The sequence below is a fragment of the Histomonas meleagridis genome (genome assembly GCF_020186115.1).
Source record: "Histomonas meleagridis strain 2922-C6/04-10x chromosome Unknown contig_53, whole genome shotgun sequence".
Classification (NCBI taxonomy): domain Eukaryota; phylum Parabasalia; order Tritrichomonadida; family Dientamoebidae; genus Histomonas; species Histomonas meleagridis.
In genome coordinates, this window is record NW_027150896.1 from 253,078 (window position 1) to 274,366 (window position 21,289).

The 21,289-nt window shown below is 23.6% G+C and overlaps 1 protein-coding gene across 1 annotated transcript; it reads left to right on the forward strand.

The window, feature by feature from the left end:
- Positions 1-15,893: 15,893 nt before the first annotated feature.
- GO595_007460 (FAM45 family protein) lies at positions 15,894-16,880 on the forward strand (the record flags this gene model as incomplete). The annotated part of the gene is made up of 1 exon (XM_067920926.1): positions 15,894-16,880. The coding sequence occupies one exon, from the start codon at positions 15,894-15,896 to the stop codon at positions 16,878-16,880; it is 987 nt and encodes a 328-aa protein (XP_067772370.1).
- Positions 16,881-21,289: the final 4,409 nt, after the last annotated feature.

Here is a 21,289-nt window from a genome sequence, read left to right on the forward strand (position 1 = left end):
AGTTTGATTTTGACGCCACCGTACACCAGGATCTGCTATAGATGTAACAAGCTCATCAAGTTGATGTAATACACAAGCGTTATTATATGCTTTTTGGAAGTCATATGTCCAAAATGTTATAGCTATTGAAAAATTTACTGATGATCTATATATATATGAAGCACTTTCAATAGTATGTATTGGTAACACTGCACAAAGAAATATTATTATTGGAATCTTTATACATATAACAATGTTTTGATCATTTGATTATTTTTTACTTGTTGTAAAGAATGTGAATTGGAATTTGTATGATAAATTGGCTAATGACGATTTTAAATAGTTTATTTAAAAGTGATATTTAGGGGAATCACAGAATTTATAAAAAAGTGCGAGTTTTGTGTTTTGCTCTTCAAATCACCAAAAGCAATTAAACCAAATGCAAAAAGCAAATTCAAGCGGTTCAACAAAGGTGATGAGGTGATTTTTGATGAAAATGCAAAAGCGGAATTTTCTCAAATTTTATTTAATTTGGAAAATAATTGTACTGAGAATTTTGCTGAATATTTCTTACGTTACTTAAGAGAGATAAATTCTTACTTGGGCAAATTCCAACAAATTCCTTTTGATATATTTTTTGAACAATCCAATATTTTTAACATTTGCTTTCATTGTATCCAACGAATTTATACGAATTCGGACTTTGGTATTATTTCAGCAAAAATCATAATTCAATTTCTCCAAAGTTCACCAATTTTTTGTCAGCATCTTTTAAAGCAATGCATAGAAATATGTTTAAACATATTAAGCCAAAATATATATTTTCCAAAACTTTATTTGTTCATAAAAATACTTGTTATCCTCATCCAAAACAAGACTACGCAAGGATTTTTTGTGCAATTTCCAATTGATGTTATTCTTAACGTTCTCCGCAACACATCACTTCAAAAAATTCAATATCAAATTTTCTCTTTTTTATTAGAATATATCTCACTTTCAAACACTAAAGAGACATGTGATCGAATTATGGATTGTATTTATTCCATTTCTGATAAAATCGAAACAGTTAATTCATTCCAATATGTATCAGAAATTTTACAACATTTTTTAAATAACAATTTTCTTGATCCTTTACTTTATATTCAAAGTAATTTATATAAAGTATTTCAAGAAGTTTTTTTTAATGAAGCAATTTTTATTTATTATTCCACTTTTTTTGTTGATTTACGTAATCAACTTCGTTATATGAATACGGAATTGATTATAATTCCAATAAATCCGCTTTTGAGTTGTCTTGAGAGTAAAAATAATTATGTTTTAGCTGATGCTCTTTTATTGTTAAATCAACAAATTTACTTTAGTCATTTTATTCCTAATGAAATAGTAAATTTTGTTGAAAAAGCAATTGATTCATTTGATGAAATTGATATGTTATCAAGAACGCAATTTTTAATTCTTATTTTGATTTTAATTTGTGGAAATCCATCAATGTTTTGTATAGATAAATTCGTTGATAACTTTGTGAATGTGTACTTGTGGGAGTTTGTTGAGTCGTATTTCTCATATGATGTTGTGTTCTTCGGAATGAAGGCATTGATAACAATTTATAGAAATAATGGAATAGAAAAAATTGAAGATAATAATATGGATAGTATTAGTCAATGGATAGAAAACAATGAAAGTGAAATAACTGATGAGGAATATAAAAGCCAAATTGCAGAGTTCATATTGGTAAGAAATGAAATGTTAGAAGTTATTAAGGCCAACGATGAATCATAAGCGATTAATTTTGAAATAAAATGTAAATTTGTTAACACTTTTTATTAAATACAATTTTTCAAAACTGAACATTTTACACATGGATCAAATCATATTAATCAATATAATCTATGGCATAAAATATGAATTGCATCCTAATGAAGATCCACAATGATATGATGATCATAAATATTTATATCATTCTCTCTACCAAAAATAGAATTTTAATTCAGTATTCGTTAATAAAAAAGTTTTTTTTAATCAAAAAAATGCATAAAATGATATTAAAAAAATATAAACAAATATATAACATTTATTCTAAATTATATCCATGGAATTAATATAGAAGAAGTACAACTTACAGATCTTTCTATTAATTCCTTAATATTTTCTTCCGCTTCATTATCATTATTTCCCAATTCCGCATAATTTTCCACATTTTCGTATACATTAATTTTCATATCGAAAATTTTTTCCAAATAAAATTTAATTTTTGCTGATTTCAATGCGAAAATTTTTGCATTTTCTTTAATACCATCAGCAAAATCACCAAACAACAATACATCATCGATCATTTTTCTAATTTTACCACATAATCTTAAAATCATTTTCTTTTTCCTTTGTGAATTACTTAATGACTTTACAACAATTTCATTACATTTTTCATCAAAAGTAAAATCGAAAGGATTAAAAGTATCATTTTTTACCATAATTTGCAATAATGATAACAATGAATAATTCGAAGCGAATCTTGAAAAATATTCGAAAAATTGTTTTTTATTTTCTATTTTATACTTATTTTTCATATTTTTCTCATTATTCTCATCTAAATAATCCTCATAATTAAATAATATCTTAAGTTTCGATGTTTTTATAAAAGGTTCAGCAGTAGTTTGTGATATATAAAACCCATCATTAATTTCCATTGTTGGGAACGTACATAATTTTGATGGGAATTTATTACAACAACAATTTTTTATTATGTCATTAATTAAACTCGAGAACAAAGCCATTCGAATTGATAATGTTTCATTAGAAGTAATTATATAAGGAATAATTTTACCATTACTACCAAGAACATTAACAGAAACAAATTCACTGTTTTCATATGAAGTAAAAACACATAAAGAAACCATAATACATTCATTACAATTCTGATAAAGTATTGGTATTGATTGATAAAGATTTGTAGAATATATATATTGAGGTTCTTGGAATTCATCATTATAAAATTCTTCTGATTTAATAATATAAGATTTCTTAATAGAATTCGATTTAATTTGTTTAATAATATTTTGTTCATATTCATTTTGAGTTTTAATATGTTTTAATTGTGGAAGTTCAATGATTTTTTGTAACTCATTAAGGAAAAATTGATCAGTAAATGTAATTTTATATTTATCCGTACATATAATACTAAAAGCAGGATGAACAATGTTCGAAAATGAATCATAACCAAGTTGCGCAAATAAATGTGAAAATTTATATGGAATCGGTGAATTAACTGAGTAAATATGTTCAAAGATTCCTTTTGCTTCATTTATGATCGAATATCCATATAATATTGAAAAACTACTTTTCGGATTAATTTCAAGTGACTTCTTTAAGTCATTGATTGATTTGATCGAATTAAGTAATGTTTCAATACGTTTTTGATATTCATTAACATCATTTTCTGTTATAAAATGTGTTTGTTTTGATTTTTCATATAATTTGTGATGATTAATTTCACGTTTATTAATTATATCTAAAAATTCTTTATCATCAATTATATGATTTATTATATTTATAATGTTTTTACGTATGTTTAAATATGTTTCATGATAAATTGGTTCAATGTTTGGTATTAATTCAAATGAAAAAAGTTTCGATTTAGATTTTTCTTTATTAATGTTAATGAAATAATTTAATTGATGAATTATTAAATATGAAAAAATTGTTTCTGATGTAATAAATGATAAACTTTTAATTATTGGCTGAAGTTCTTTTTGATAATATTCAATATAAGAATTAAAATTATAAAAATTTATGTTTTCAATTATTATATTATTAATTTGATTAAATAGTTTTGTATTAATTATTGATGAAAATTGGAATTTTTTCATTTCTTTTTCATTATTATTATTCCAATTATTTAATGATTTATTATAAAATGTTTTAAGTCCGAATTTATATTTTATAAAATAATTATTCGAAAAATTATTTTCGATTTGTTTATAATCATAAAACAATTTATTAATAGTTTTTATTGGAAGATAACTTACGAATTGTAATATATCGGAAATTTTATTATAATTTGTAAATTTCGAAATCAAAACAGATAAAAGATAATAATTTTCTTTTGAAACATTAATAATATTTTTCATTGGAATTTCGGATAATTCTTTAATTATTTCATCTTCGAAATTATATATTAAGAAATTAATATTATTAACTTTAGTTCTTAATGAAAGTAAATCATAAAAATTTTTATCTATTTGAGAACATTTTGCTTTTAATAATAATTTTGATATTTCATTATTTTCTAAATAACTAAGTAAACGCTTTTGAAGGAAAACATCTTCTCGCTTCGATTTTAAACCATAAAACAAAACTTTTAATACGAAATTTAAGTTACCTTTATCATATAAATTATTTTTAGCGTTATCAAAAGAATTTAAAATAAAATGAATTGATGAGTTATATGGATAATTAAATATAAATACTAATGTTGACTCTGATAATAATGCATCGATTGGAGTCATATTAATTCCTCTTGAATATTCTAATACAAATGGTATTAATGTTGAGATTCGATATGATTCATCCGAAAATTTCCATAAAATTGGAAACGAATATTTCAAATTTTCATTTTTCTTTAACGATTTTAACTTTTCAAGTGTTTTCGTTTTATAATTCGGTGATTCGACTAAATAATAAATCGTTTGATAAATTATTGGCCAAATCATTGTATTTATTGTATTATTTGCAGCTTTCATTAACATATCAATTAAGTTATCTAAAGCAGGTAAATTAATATTACTATTTGTTATAACTTTTACTAAATTCGGAAGAACATGAATTAACATATCAAACACTAATTGTTCATTCATATTATTATTATTATTATTTGTATTAGTATTTGTTTGATTTGACGTCTTTTGATACATTTCACATGTTAAATTTATGAAAATCGATGGAAAATCTTCTTGTGGACCAAACGTATCGCCAAGTTTTAAAATGGAATTAATTCCATTCATGAAATCACCTTTTAACTTTAGAAGTGTTTCACATTTTTGTGCTTCATTTTCATTAGCAAATTTTAATATTTTATTAATAAATGATATTAAATATTGAGAAAGTGCACTTTTAATTGTTAACTTATTAATTGTAACAATTTTAGCTAAGAAAACAAATGTCGATTTAAATGTTTGAATAATTGGTTTTTTAATATATCTCTCAATGTCTATAGCTTGTTCTTCTATTACAGACCAAACTTTTAATTTAATTGATTCGAAAATTTCTTGATTATTAATATAAATTGTAATGATCGATGCTAAAATTGAACGATAACTAAAATATTGATTTAATAAACTGATTAAAATTTGTGAAATTTCTTCTTTTTCTGGAACTTCTTTCGGAATTATTAAATTTTCACAAACAATTTGAATTTCATTTGATAAATATACATTAAAATACTTCGAAAATTCTTTAAAAATATCATAAAAATGATTTTCTTTAGTAACATAAGACCAATATTGGAAACATTTAACTTTAATTTCATCTGTTTCACAGTTAATAAATATTTCATAAGGATCATAATTAATTGGATTAGTTAAAATTCTTGTTTCATATAAAGTATTAACAAAATTAAGGAAAACTTGAGCAGGGAAATTATTATAAATGAAATCAATTAATTGATCCGAATATTCGAAATGTTTTTGAATATATGGAACTAAAAATGTTTCGAAAAATGAAATATTTATAAGAGGATCTTTACTATATTTTAAATCATAAAAAATATTAATTGGGAAATCATTAATTGTTGAAAACAATTGTATGAATAATGATGTTAAAAGTGGTGATTGAATTTCAAATGAACGAAAACTAATTTGGAGAAATATTTGATAATGATTTTTACTAAAATATTCAACAATCTCTTGGAATAACAATGATTTAAATTGGATAAAATCGGAATTATAATTATCAATCATTGAATAATATACAGAACGAATAGAATCTATCATTTTAATGTCATCTTTTTTAATTATATAAGTAGATATTACTGCTAAAGAGAATTGTGATTGAATTGGAATTTCATTTGTTGTTAATATTTCAGGTGTTATATTTAATTTATTTCCAACTTTTCGTATGAATTTTTTCATTTTTTTATGATGTAATAAAGGTATAAAAGATGAAATTAAATTCGAGTTTTTAATGTTATTATTAAAAAATATTATAAATTGTTTTGATGAAAATGTGAAAAATAAAATTATATAATAATCAATTATAGAATGTCTTAAATAAGAGAATAAATTATTAAGTGATAATAATAAATTTGCTGTTTTCATATATAAATCAATATCAATTAAATATTTTATGACTGATTTCGATGATATAAAATTTAATAATGATTTAATACATCTAAAAAATTCAGTTGGATTCGATGATTGAAATTGTGGTTGCAAAATATTGTGTCTAATGTTTTCTAAATCAGAAATTGCGATAGATATTAATTTATTTGGAAAAATAGGAAAAAAAGTAAATGAATTGTCCATAAAAGATGACCATTTTAATATACCATTTTTAATTCTTTGTTCAAACATCACTGAAATTTTACTTTGTATTTCTTTAGATCCATTTTTATATAAGCTTTTTAATATTAATTGAGCTTGATATTTTAAAAATGAAAGTTGACAATTTAAAAGTTGTTGAATTTCTTCAAATAATACATTTTTATCAATATTAAATTTCAAATTATTTTGTATTATAGGGTTTATAAATACTAAAAATAAGCCTTTTTCTTTAGTATTCATTTTAGTTAAATTATTATTTAATTGTAAAAATTTACTTATTTTATTGAAATGTTTATCCAAAAGTGACGGATATATTCGAAAAAGTGGTCCAATGATTGGAGGCAAACAAAATTCAAAGTTAATATTCTTTTCATTTAAACATTCAATAACAAATTTATCAATAACTTCAATGTTATTATATTCAGATATTAATTCATAAGCAACTAACACTGGAAACAAATAAGAAGAAGATTTAATTATATTTAATATAAGTTGAATATCATTTTCTGTATTTTTAATTAATTCTCTACAAAAAGAAATTAATTTTTGATGTTTCCGTGGAATAATATTTAATTCTGATAAGTTCATAATTTGATCATCTCTTTGTTCATTTATCCATTCAGAAGAATACATTTCGACAATAGATTTATGTACAATTAAACTTAAATAAACAGGTTCAACACATTCAACTAAAACTTCTTTCGATAAAACTTTACATAAATTTAATAAACAATATTTAGTTGGATGTAATTTTAAATCCAAAATTAATAATAAACATTTAATTATTTCTTTATATGTATCTTGATCTTTAATAATACTTAAAAAATGTGATAATAAACTTATCGACGGATTTTCAAACCAACAACAAATCGCAAAAATTATATGTGCATTTATTATAATCGAATTTAATGTTGTTAATTTTATTAAATTTAATTCAACAATTTTTGTTTCTTTCGTATAATATAAAAGCCAATTCATAAAACTATTATGTAAAAATATTTGTGTTTCATGTGTTAATTCTTTTGAATTATACGATTTAATAATTTCATAATATATTTCCCATAAAAACAAATTATTCGGTTGTTTATTTAAAGCCGAATTTAATGATATCATAAATTCGTTGTATTCGAAATTTAAATAATTTTTATTGTTCTTAAAAGTGATGATTTTTCGATTCATTAATGAATCAAATGTTATATTCATATTTTCGAATTGTTTTCTTTCGATATGTTTAATGAAATATAAAATGTTTTGTTTAGAAGCTATTGAAGATTTATTCATATTTTGAAGTAATTTTATATATAAATTTGATATCGATGGATTTGAAAAAAATAAATTTTTATCTAATTTTGAAGCTATTTTTAATATATTTAATATTTTTTCATTAGAATTCGTATCGAAATTTTTAATTAACATATCAATTAAACATCTTAACTTTAAAACATTTTTATTCTTTTTCATACAAAATAAAATAAAATCTAAAAATTCATCAAAAGAATTTTTTGCTAAATTAATACATATATAATTTATAAATCGATCAGTAATGATATAATTTGAAAAATTAATTTTAGGACAAATGATATCAACGAAATTACAAAATGTAGAAATTAATTTTAAAATATCTTTACAATATTTTGTTGAATAAATTAATTCTTTACAAGCAGTTAAAAATCTTAAACATTGTTTAGATATACCATCTATACCATCAAAGTCAATTATTTTATTATTAGCGTCAGTTATTTCGAATAATGATTGTAAACATAAAATTAAATGTGACAAATCAAAACCTTTTTGAAATTTTATTATAGCAAATTGTAATAACGAAGCAATAAAACATGAAAACATTTTAGAATTAGACAAAACATTTTTAAAAGTACAAGGATCAAATAAAATTTTCTCAGGCAACTCAAAAAAATTCTCAAAAAAATCGTCCCAAATAATCAAAACAAAAGAAGATGGAACACTTATTATACAATTAATTAATTCTTGTGTAAAATGTATTTGATATTGACGAACTCTTTCAGATGTTTTCATTATTTTCATTTGTTGTAAACATAATCTATAATGTTGTGAGATTTTATCAATTGGATTTAGTTTCATTATTTTATAAGCTTTTTGAAGTATATCTCTATATTTCATAATAATAATTAAAGCGTTTCGAAACAGATTTAAAAGCAAGTTAAAATCAAGGATATCAAGTGGTGCAGCAAATGAACCTAATAAAGGTTTACCTATATAACCTAAATTATGTATAATTGTCTTTAAAAGTTGTGAGAAAATTTTTATTAATCGATAATAACTTTCTCCAATAAATAATAAAGCTCCAAATATATTAACAACTTCGTTTTGATCATTAGCTTTTAGTTTTATTCGAGAAATTTGTTGTTCAACTTCTAAAAACCCAATGTTAAAAGCAAAAATAAATAATGAAACAATTGAATTCCTAAGTGGTGATTGAATGTTTGATATTTTTATTATGGAAAATAATGAGTTAATTCGTGTTGAACACTGATTAAATGTTGATTTCCTAAAATGAAGTAAACTCGTAACAAATTTACAAAATTTGATTATAATATCATTGTTATTCTTTTGCTTTAATTCGATTTGTTGGTAAACTAATTGAATAAATAAAGTAAACGATTGAAGATTAGATTTCGTCAAATATTTAAAATCTAAAAAATCAGAAAAAACTTTTATTACAGGATCAAGGCGAGTATCTATATCTTGTTTGACAAATGAAAACAACGTAGAAACTGAATTTACAATGAAATTTGAATTAGATTGTGGGGTTTGAAATATGATTCGGATTAAACATTGAATTATTTCATTGTCAGGATCAATTTTGGACAAAACAAATATGGCTTTGCTTTGTAATATAAATAATGATATTAAATTTGGTAATGGAATTGAATCTGGAATGTATTTAATGATGCTTAAAAATTGGGGTTTAAGCATTAAGAGAAGTTGTTGAGAAGCAGAAAGAATGGTCGAAAGGGATAATAATGGAACTAACTTTTCTGGAGTAATTTGATCTAGATTTTTTAGATAATTTTCAAAACGTTTTCGAAAGTTAGGAATAAGCTGTTGGATTAATTGGTCCTTATCTTCTAATGCGTTGCGTGCCATTTTAAGATAAAACGATAATTCTGAATCTGAAGATTCATTAATTTCCTTTTGAACAAGTTCAAATATTTCTTTTGTATTTTTTGAATTGAAAATTCGAAAAGATATAAAAGAATAAAATGAAAGAAAATCCATTCTTGTGGTTGAAGAATCAATTTGCATTTTCAAAAAATTAATAAAACTATTGGAAAGCTCATTACGAAGGCGGTCAACGTCATTTGATGAAGGATAATAAAATAATATATCGCGAATTTCATATATTGTTGCAACTAGATTATCGGGGTCAGATGATGTATTCATTTTTTCGATTAAATCTCTTAAGCGAGGTTCTTCTGGTGGCCTAGGCCTAGGGGACTTTAATAAATTAATTTTTTTGCTTTGGTTTGAAATCATCTCCCCCAATCCCAATGAACGTTAGTTGAACGATACGAGATAAACAAAAGTACGATAGTAGGAACAAGCTGAAAACAAATTATAAGCAAACAACAACTAAGAAAACAAAGCAACTTACTCATTTAATTGCTGCAGAAGAGGAAGAAATCAAGGAAAATTGCAAAGACAACGAAGAAAAATCATTTTATTTAATACAACATTTATGTCAAATATGGGAAGAAAAAGATTTCTCTTCTTTGACTGGTGTTATTAATAGAATTGCTAATATTTCAAGTTTACCTGGTTGTAATCTATCAATTTTTTTCAACGATTTTCAAGCATTTCCACAAATTTTACTTTCAATAGTTACATCCCCCCCTCAAACAGAAGGGCTAACTAATGTATTAGCCAGTACATTTTGTATAATTGCAAATATTTTGAATTATGATAATCCAGATTTCCAATCATTTTTAATTAATAATAACTTTATTCGAATATGCTATGACTGTTTGCAATCAGACACTTCCAGTCAATTTGTTATTTCTTGTGTTTCAAGGCTTTCAGATATGGAATCTTGTATAATCATATCACAAGTATTTCCTCTTGATTATCTTATGCGACTCATTATAAATATAAGTGATTGTGATCCTCCAATTATTTTTTTAAATTTAGTTCGCAATAAAGTATATGAAAGACAAGTTATATTATCATGTTTTGATTATATTTTACCATTATCAAATCCTCTCCATTATGAATATTTTTTAGATGCTATTAGAGAAATCATTGATGACCCGGAATGTTTTGAAAATTTATTGAAGATGCCTTCTATTGGAGGATTCCTCAACAAATGTTTGAACGATAACAACCCCAATTCAAATAGAAGAGCGATAAACCTACTTTCAATATTTTACACCAGTTCAAATTGTGAATTTGGCTTCGATCTACAGAAAATCATTGAATTTGCAGCGACAAGTAAGTGGGATACTGCCAAACATTGTTTATTATTATTATTAAATTATGGTGATGATGAAATTAAAATTGAAAGCCTGATAAGATGTAACATTATAGATTTAATTAACAGTATATTTGAAAAAGGCACATATCAATATAAAGTATTAACTTCAAAAATTTTAGTTAATATTGCATTACTTGGAGAACAATCATTAATAAAACAAATGTTGTTTCAAGATGGCTTAGTCGAAAATTTACTTAGCACATTAGGTTTTTATAAAGATGATAACGAAATTTCTTATTTGTTGGATGCTTTGATAAGGTTATCCGACATTATATCTTTCGATTTAGAAGGAAAAAATTCGTTTATTCAATTGTTTGAGCAATCGGAGTTTCAAGAGTTTGTGATCGGATTACAAGAAAATGAGCACATTCCAGAAATACACGAAAGTGTTGAAAAGTTACAAGGTTTTCTAAGCAGTGAAGAGCAAAAGAGTTGGTCATAGGAAATGCAAAATGATTCACATTAATGTTAAGTAAAAATAAGTTTATATTGAACTATTTATAATTTTTCATAATTTCATGAAATTATCACAATTATTCGCTTTAAAAATCAATATTTATAAAATAATTTCATTTAAAATCTAAATTAGAAAAGTTTATCGATTTGGTTAATAATTTTTCCAAAGAATATCTTCATTAAAATTCAATTACAATTGTGAATATTTTAGTATCATAACAACTAAAAGTTTATTATTTTAATGTCTTTACAACTTTATTTTAAAGACTGATGTATACTAGAAATAATAAAACCAAAACATTAGAGATCGCAATCACAAGAATTAAATGATTAAGTTATAACATATCGTCTATGAAGTGAATTGTAATAATAAACTTCTGAAAATAAAAACTTGTTCCAAAATTCATTTGTGCCCACTTACATGCAAAAGACGAATCAAAAGTTTGACCACTGGGAAATGCTAACATCATTTAAGCAAATAATTTTTAATTTAAACAAAGAAAATATTACACAATCGGTTAAATCAATAATTAAAAATTTTGATGAAAATTATCCAATATCTTTTAATATAATTATCTGCCGAATGATATATATAGCGCTTGGAATAAAAATGAATGATTTTGAATTATTTTTGAATTTTATGCAAGAAATTGAAACATTTGAAGATGATAACAAAACAAATTCCAGAATTTTAGATGTTTTCGCATGCTTTCTAAACAAATTAGTTCCCACTCCAAAATCATATTATCTTAATTGTTTGATTGAGCAGAAAATCATTGATCCAAAAATCGTCAAAAGCACACATAACTTATTTTTTTTACATTATATGTCTAATGACCAAAGAAATCGATTTATAAATGATGAAAATCCAAAGCGACTAAATTATGAAGAACTTTCAAAGAATGATTGGGAACTTCATAAGAAATATATTAAAGAAGGACATAATCCAAATGAAATTGCAAAAATAATTCGAAATGATGAAATAGAAAAACTTCAAGAAGTGTCATCACAAACAAAATTTGATTTTAAGCAGATCATTGAACCAGCAAGTTATGAGAGATGTTCATTTGTTAATGGCTGGAATGTTACATTAATTGATTATGCAGCATTTTTTTTCTTCTGTTAAATGTTTTAAATATTTACTTATGAATGGAGCAAATGTAGAAAACACAGGTAAATATGCTGTTGGAAGTGGGAATGAAGAAATTATTCATTTATGTGAACAAAATCATTCAACATTTGAAGGTGCATTTGAAGCAGCAATTAAATTTCATCGAAATAATATCTTTAAATATCTTTATGAAAATAAAATTAGTGAAATTGAGAAATTAGAAGAATTAGGAATTAAATGTATTTCACATCATAATTATGAAATTTTTGAATTTTTGCAAAAGGAAGGTATGAAGATTGATGATGATATTATTAATGAATCAGCAATAATTGGAAATATATATCTCATTGAAGATTTTCTTCGAGAAAACAAAATTCCTAAAAAAATTTTAGCATTTTCTGCAATATCAGGAAATGTCGAACTTGTTAAATATATTATAGAAAAAGATGAAATTAATATTAATACTAAAGTTATTTATTAATCACATTTTATATTAATTTTAATAATTTTGGGATATTTTAAAATAATTTTTAAAAATTATTTAAAATATTTAAAACACCACTTATGTTAGCATCAGAAAAAGGTAATTTTGAAGTAGTTAAATTACTTCTCGAGCAAAAAGGAATTGATATTAATGCTAAAGGTATTTTTTTGTTTTATTTAATATTTATTTTAATAATTTTTTATTTCAAAATAATATTTGGAAATTTTATATTTTATTTGATACAGCACTCATTAAAGCATCTGAACATGGTTATACAGAAATAGTCAAATTACTTCTTGAACAAGAAGGAATTGATATTAATGCTCAAAATATTTATTTGTATCATTCAATTTTTGTGATAAAGATTTTATGTTATATTAAAATCATTGGAATTTTTACAAACTATTTTTAACAGCACTAATTTGTGCATCTTTAGAAAGCTATAAAGAAATAGTTAAATTACTTCTTGAGCAAGAAGGAATTGATATTAATATCACAGATATTTATTTATAAGATTTTGTATATATTTTAAAATTTTGATATTTTAAAATGATATTTGGAATTTATTTAATTTATTTAATACAGCACTTATGTTAGCATCTAGATTTGGTTACATAGAAATAGTTAAAATACTTCTTAAACAAGAAGGAATTAATGTTAATAATAAAGATGATTAAATATTTAGTTTCATATTTGTTTTGATAATTTTATGAAATTTTAGGATATTATTTGGAAATTACTTAAAGAATTTAAATCAGCACTTATTTGGGCAACTAGAAATCGTAATACAGAAATAGTTAAATTACTTCTTGAGCAAGAAGGAATTGATATTAATATCACAGATATTTATTTATAAGATTTTGTATATATTTTAAAATTTTGATATTTTAAAATGATATTTGGAATTTATTTAATTTATTTAATACAGCACTTATGTTGGCATCTAAAAATGGTTACAAAGAAATAGCTGAACTACTTCTTGAACAAAAATGAAGTTAGTGCGTAAAATATATATTTGAATAATTTGATGTTTCAAAATCATATCTGAATTTTTTTCATTATTTCGAAATTTACTTGCAGAATTAATAAACAGAAATAGTTAAATTACTTATTAGAAAGGATACGTTCCTTGATACCAATTCTAATAATATCCCCCTTAAATAATTTAATAACAGTTAAAACTCATTATTATGGGATAAAAACATATACAAAATTTAATAATAAAACAATACAGTGTATATTTTTTTTTCTTAATAACCACTTTTTGGTGTCTGTTTGTCAACTTTCTCAATATTAAACGTAAATAATGAGGAAAGGTGAAGAAAATATGAAAAATAAACAATTTTACTGTGAATGGGAAATACTTTTATCCATTAAACAAATAATTTTTGATTTAAATAAAGGAAATATATTACAAGCATCAAAATTGGTTATTCGTAAAATTAGTGAAAAATGCTCATTAACTTTTAGTGTAGTGGTTGCTCATATGTTAAGCTCATTATTTATTGCAATAAATATTCTGATATAATTTTCAATTTTATTATAGAAATTGAAACATTAGAGAAGGAGGATAATATTAAATTAAATATTCTAAATATATTTACCCAACATCTTCTTCACTATGAAATTGATGAATCATATTATCTTATAATGAAACGATTTCACATCAATATTTATAACTAAAAATTACTAATATAAAAAATAATCCTCATTTTACATTCTACACATATGAAATAACACAAGATATGTTTTTATACAGTGGTGTCAAGCATTTTAAATATATAAAGCAAATTAAAAATAATTATGAAGAACTTTCAAAGAATGATTGGGAACTTCATAAGAAATATATTAAAGAAGGACATAATCCAAATGAAATTGCAAAAATAATTCGAAATGATGAAATAGAAAAACTTCAAGAAGTGTCATCACAAACAAAATTTGATTTTAATCAGATCATTGAACCATCAATTTATGAGAGATGTTCATTTGTTAATGGCTGGAATGTTACATTAATTGATTATGCAGCATTTTTTTCTTCTGTTAAATGTTTTAAATATTTACTTATGAATGGAGCAAATGTAGAAAACACAGGTAAATATGCTGTTGGAAGTGGGAATGAAGAAATTATTCATTTATGTGAACAAAATCATTCAACATTTGAAGGTGCATTTGAAGCAGCAATTAAATTTCATCGAAATAATATCTTTATGAAAATAAAATTTGAGAATTTAGAAAAATTATTTAAAATGTTTGACACAGTAATCATTAAAGCATCTGAATGTGGTTATATAACGAAATAGCTAAATTACTTCTTGAACAAAAAGGAATTGATGTTAATGTTCAGGATATTTATTTGCTTTGTTTATATTTAATTTTAATAATTTAATATTTCTAAATAATATTTGGAAAATATTTAAAATATTTAAAACAGCACTTATTTACTCATCTCAAAATGGCCGTACAGAAATAGTTAAATTACTAAATGAAAAAGGGGCTAATTAAAATTTTTAATATTAATCGGTTCCAATGATACATCATAAATTGCAGAAATGCTCTTTCAAATACCTTATCTTTTCGCATGTTGAAGTTAGATTCTTTGCTTTATTGGTTCGAGTTCTTTTTTCTTTTTCTTTTCCAACTTTTGGATCTCATCATCGAACTCTAAAAATCAAACCCAACATTTTTGCTCTAAAATGTTATAAATTACCAAGTTTATTCATGATGAAATACTTTATAATTATAAAACATAATTATTTTTGGGTTTAAAAAAAATTAACAAAGTTTGTTTTACTTGAAATGTGACATTTTATCGTCTGTCAGATGAAGACAACAGGGTTCTGCCTTTTCGAATATGATGACAATCAAGAAACATTAATAACCTTTATATACCCAAGCGTAGATAATGATTTGAGAACAGTTATTCTTGAAACTGCCAACTTTCTTATTTCTTCCAATTCACTATCCTTATTCTCATCATATAAATCGAAGTATCTATATTTTGAGGCGCTAAAAAACACTAACAAAACAAATGATGTACGCCTTTATGGAATTTGTGTTATAACTGATGATCTTCATCCAACAATGTATTCAACATTTGCACAAATCTTATGCAAAATGTACGTAGACACGGAAAATTCACCAAAGATTCTTCGTGCTTTTTTATCAGCCCAAACAGATGGAGTTTTGGAATATCAAAAATTATCATTTTCAGATGACAATTATGAGGATTGCTTCCATGAGTGCTCGTTTGACGTTCTTCTGGATCGTGTATTACAATACATCCCAATTATTTGGCAAGCAGTTGTAACCGGAAAATCTATTGCTGTCTATTCCCCTGAAGTTGCCATCCTTCAGTCATGCGCTGTTCCTATCCTTTCCCTTTGTATCCCAGGAAATCGTCCATTACTTCCACTTGTCATCGAAAATTCAAGTCTTCAAACAGAAGCAGCAGAAGACCTCAAATACCCGATTTGGTGCTCCTGTGATCCCTCAGTTCTTTCCAATCGCTTTGATTTGGTTATTGATTTGTCTTCAAGAAATGTGAAGTTATCTCCATCATTTGCTAAGGAAGCAGGAAAATCAAACCTTTTGGAAAGCTTAATGAATTCTATCAATGAGACAACAGCATCTGATGCGAGTGTTGCTGATACTCTTGAACAATTCAATCAACAAATCATTAATATGTTAAGAATGGTTAAAACAAGGCTTGGTGACCTATCACCTCAGTCTATTTCATCAGTTAATCTACCAGCAAGCACAAAGCTGGTCTTAACAGCAATTGCCTCTTGTGGCATATTGAACATTTAAAAATCTTTTTACATAACATTTGTTTTTCACATAACATGTCATGAGGACAAGGCGTTTCCGTATCGTTATTATTTTTGAATGAGCGAAAATAATTATTCAATACTTTATAAAACGGTTTGATGTGTACAGGTTCAAGGCAAAGTGACTTCAATCACACCATATTTTGAATCAAATCAGCTTTGTTATGAGATTCTTTCTTTACAGTTAACTCAAAGTGCTCCAATGCTAAATGATATTCCTTCATTTGGTATAAAAACATTTTATCAAAATTATTCACAAGCTGAACTTAAATTAATCAAAAAGGAATTGGAGAAAACAGATTTCATTAATATCTTGCTTGCACATAAATTTCCGTTTACATTTAATATTGATTTTTTACAATCAATAAATGATTTTTTCCAAAAAATTATCCCACATATCAACAACGTTAGTTTATTAACATTATATTTTTATCTTGCATGGCAAATTTTATCGAGCGAAAACGAAATTGTAGGATTTGATCAATTGTTTAATACATTAATTAAACTATCATCTAATACAAGTGGGAAAATTCAAGCTCTTCTTATTTCTGCCTCGTATCATTCACTTTGCAAATATTTTGACTGCACAGTTCAAAGTGAATCAACAAATCCTTTACCATATTTCAAGCAATTTTTCTCATTAAATGTAAAATTTGATAAACGATACTTTAATATTTTGCCGTCCGTTATTAATTATATTCTCAATCTTAACGATTCTAATTTAGAAATTGAATTTTTGGAATTTATTGGAATTCTAATTGAAGAAGAGTCCAAAACAATTTCCAAAAAAGTTTCTAATGATATTTTATCTATCATAATAAATCAACTTTCTAATCAATTCATTATTATCTTACAATTTTATTTACATTTATCGAAATGTCTTCCAGAAGAAGATAACATAAGTGTCATATCAATGTTTATAAGTTCAATTTCACATAGTATTACACAAGGCGAATCTTTTTTAAAAATTAATTGGACAAATGAATCAACAAAACATATTCTTCCAAAAATCACTAAATATGAAATCTTATTAGAATTTAATGAAAAAGAAACATTTAAAAATGGAATCGATTTAAAGTCAGTAATTATCTTTCCTGAAATTATTGATTTTAAACATTTGATTCGTAATGATATACTTCATCGTTTATCATTAATATTATTCGCAACTTCTAATAATGAAAATGTTTTTCATTCTTTGTTGGATCATATTAAAATCATAATAAAAAGTTTGAAAAATGATAAATATAAATTAGATTTTTATTGTTTGTTTTTATATCTTTGTTATAATTCTAATGATTTATTACGTGAAAATGATATAAATGATGTTCTTTTAGAACCTCCTTTTTTTGACCCGAATTATACTGTTTTTAATAAAGATGAAAATTATAAAATTATTAATTCGTTACGATTTTATGTTTTTAATATTTTAACTTCATTAAATCAAAAATATTTACATTTGATCTTATTAAAATGGAATCAAGAGCCATATTTATTTGCTGAAATTTGTCATCGAATTATTCAACATGTACAAAATTTCCAATTTGATCGAATAACAATTAAATCTTTAAGTAAATCCTTAATGAAATCATCGATATATTATCAACATTTAAATTATGAAATGAATAATAACACAATTGAAATTGCTCGTGGTGCACTCTTGTTATTAATATCAAATTTATTATTAAATCAAGAAAATTTGATATTATTTTTTAATGAATATTATTTCATATCTTTTTTCTTATCTTTTTTGTTTGAGAAATCACTTTGTCAATTTGTTTTAACAAATTTATATAAATATTTCACTAATAATAAAACTGGTATATCAGAAAATGTAATAAATTTTCTTCAAAAGATTATTCAAGTTTGTTTACCATTATTTCCTGAAGAAAATTATGTTAAATTAGTCACAGAAATTATTAATGTCATGAATAATACATTTATAATATTAAAAACTTTTCAAGATTCTTATGATTCATTTTGTTTTTTATTATTAAAATCAAATATTAATACAAATAATTCGGAATCAATGAAAAATTTCGTTTTGCAATTCTTACAATTTTGTGATTATATTTTTTCATTTAAAGTTTTAAATGAATCTCAATTAAATTTCTTATTTAATTTGATTCAAAATACTTTTGGTAATAAAATACCAAAAAAATTATTACAAAAAATAATACAATTACTTGCTGGCGAATGTATAACTTCATTTGAACCAATTTTTACTATACGTCAACCGAACATATTAAAATATTTAATAAAAATAGTATTAAATAATTCGAAATTAATAAAAATCATAAAATTTATTAATGATTTAGTTCTATTTAGTAAGAAAAATGCAATTCAATGTAATAATTCTAAATTTGATTTATATTTAATTGATTTAATAAAATCCCAAAATAACGAAGAAGTAATTAAAAGTTTATTAAATTTATTCCAAAATATAACAATTTTAGTTTCATCAGTAGATGTAGTTCAACATTATATTACATTATTTTCACCAATTAATAATGAACATATCTCCGAATTTTATGATCTTTATTTACAAACAATGAATTCGATTATTATGTCATCAACAAATTATCCAACTGCTTCAATCCCAATGATATATAATCAAGCAGCAATCGAAATAAATGGAATAACAGGTGTTGAATTAGATGAAGGCTTTACATTTACGTTTTGGATATATTTAGAATCATCGATATCACAATATACTCCATATATATTTTTCGTGCAAGATAAAACTATTAAAGATAAATCAATTTTAGCGTTTATATCTGAAGGACATTTATTTATTAAATTCCAAACTTATCAAGATGATTCTACTGGAAAAGTTGATTTAGATATACCAACTGAAAAATGGGTATTTATAGCACTTAGATTTTATTCTAATGAGAATTTCTTATGTTTAGTTCCATACATAGGTTGTAATCAAGGCCGACCTTTAGAATTCGAATTATTTCCATTCCAACTTGATAATATTTCGTTTCATATTGCTGGCTCTTGTATAAATTCTACAACGCCTTTAATTCCATCAAGATTTGGTACATTTGGAATATTCCCTGAATTAAATAATGAGACAATTACATTAATTTGGTTATTAGGACCACATGGTAAAGGTAAATTACCAATAAATCCATATGTATTTGTAACAATGGAAGAAGAAAATGGATTTGTTAAGTTAAATCCTTTGATTAATAATAATAAAATTGATGTTAAACTTAAACAAAATGATATTAAATCCGAAATTAATTTCTTTACTTCATTAATATATTTATGTAAAATTGAAATTTTATTACCATTATTTGAACAAGTTAATAAAATTACAATGAAAAAGAATTATTTCCCTTTATTATTAAATATAATTGTTGAATTATTTGGAAATATTTTTTCTCTTTCGACATATGCACAAAATTCATTTTATAATTCACATGGATTTCAAATTATTTCATATTTATTATTAATATTACCTGATAAATTTATTAATTATTCATTGTTTATACAATTTAATAAGTTAATGTTAATATTAACAAATGAAAAACTTCAATTAGATTTATTATATTATATAATACTTGAACCTGAAATTTGGTTAAAAACAGACGCCGAAAGTCATTTAAAAATACTTAGATATTGGGATAGAACGATCTTTCCTTCGATGTTAAATATTTTGTCGAAACAATTCCAACAAATTCTTTATTTCATGAGAGTTTATTATTGGTATAATATTTCGAATGAAGAAAAAGAATTTATTAAATGTGAAAAACGTGTTCGAGGCGAAGTATTAAATGTTTTGGAATGTCGACAATTATTATCACATATAGCGATACTTTTAGCTAATGAAAGTTTTACTAATTTGGATTATCAATGTTTAATGAGTCATTGTTTAACATGTTCTGATAGTCGACAAGTGAATGATCTTTTAATCATTATAAAAGGAATTTGTGAAATAAATTATCAAATTTTAATTTCGGATGAAATTGATATTGTTTCATTTCTTTATATGTTATTACCTCGACGTAATCATGAAATGATTTGTTTAATAATAGAAATAATTATTTTGTTCTATCATAATAATATATTATTTGACCCTCCGTTAAATTATCATTTAGAAAACATTATAAGTCAATTGTCTCCTTCGATTATTAATAAAGAATTCTTTTATAGAGTTGGTGAATCAATACAAAATAATTATTTCGAAATGTTCCAAATACTTTGTTGGATTGGAATTAATAAAAAAATCGATGACGATGATATATTATTAATGATACAACAATTAAAACCAAATGAAAAATTTGTTACTTCATTTAATTGGTGTTTTTGGCCAATTGTTTTATGTATTTATAGAAATTCGTTTAATATACAATATAATGTTTTAATGTTTTTGAATTTATG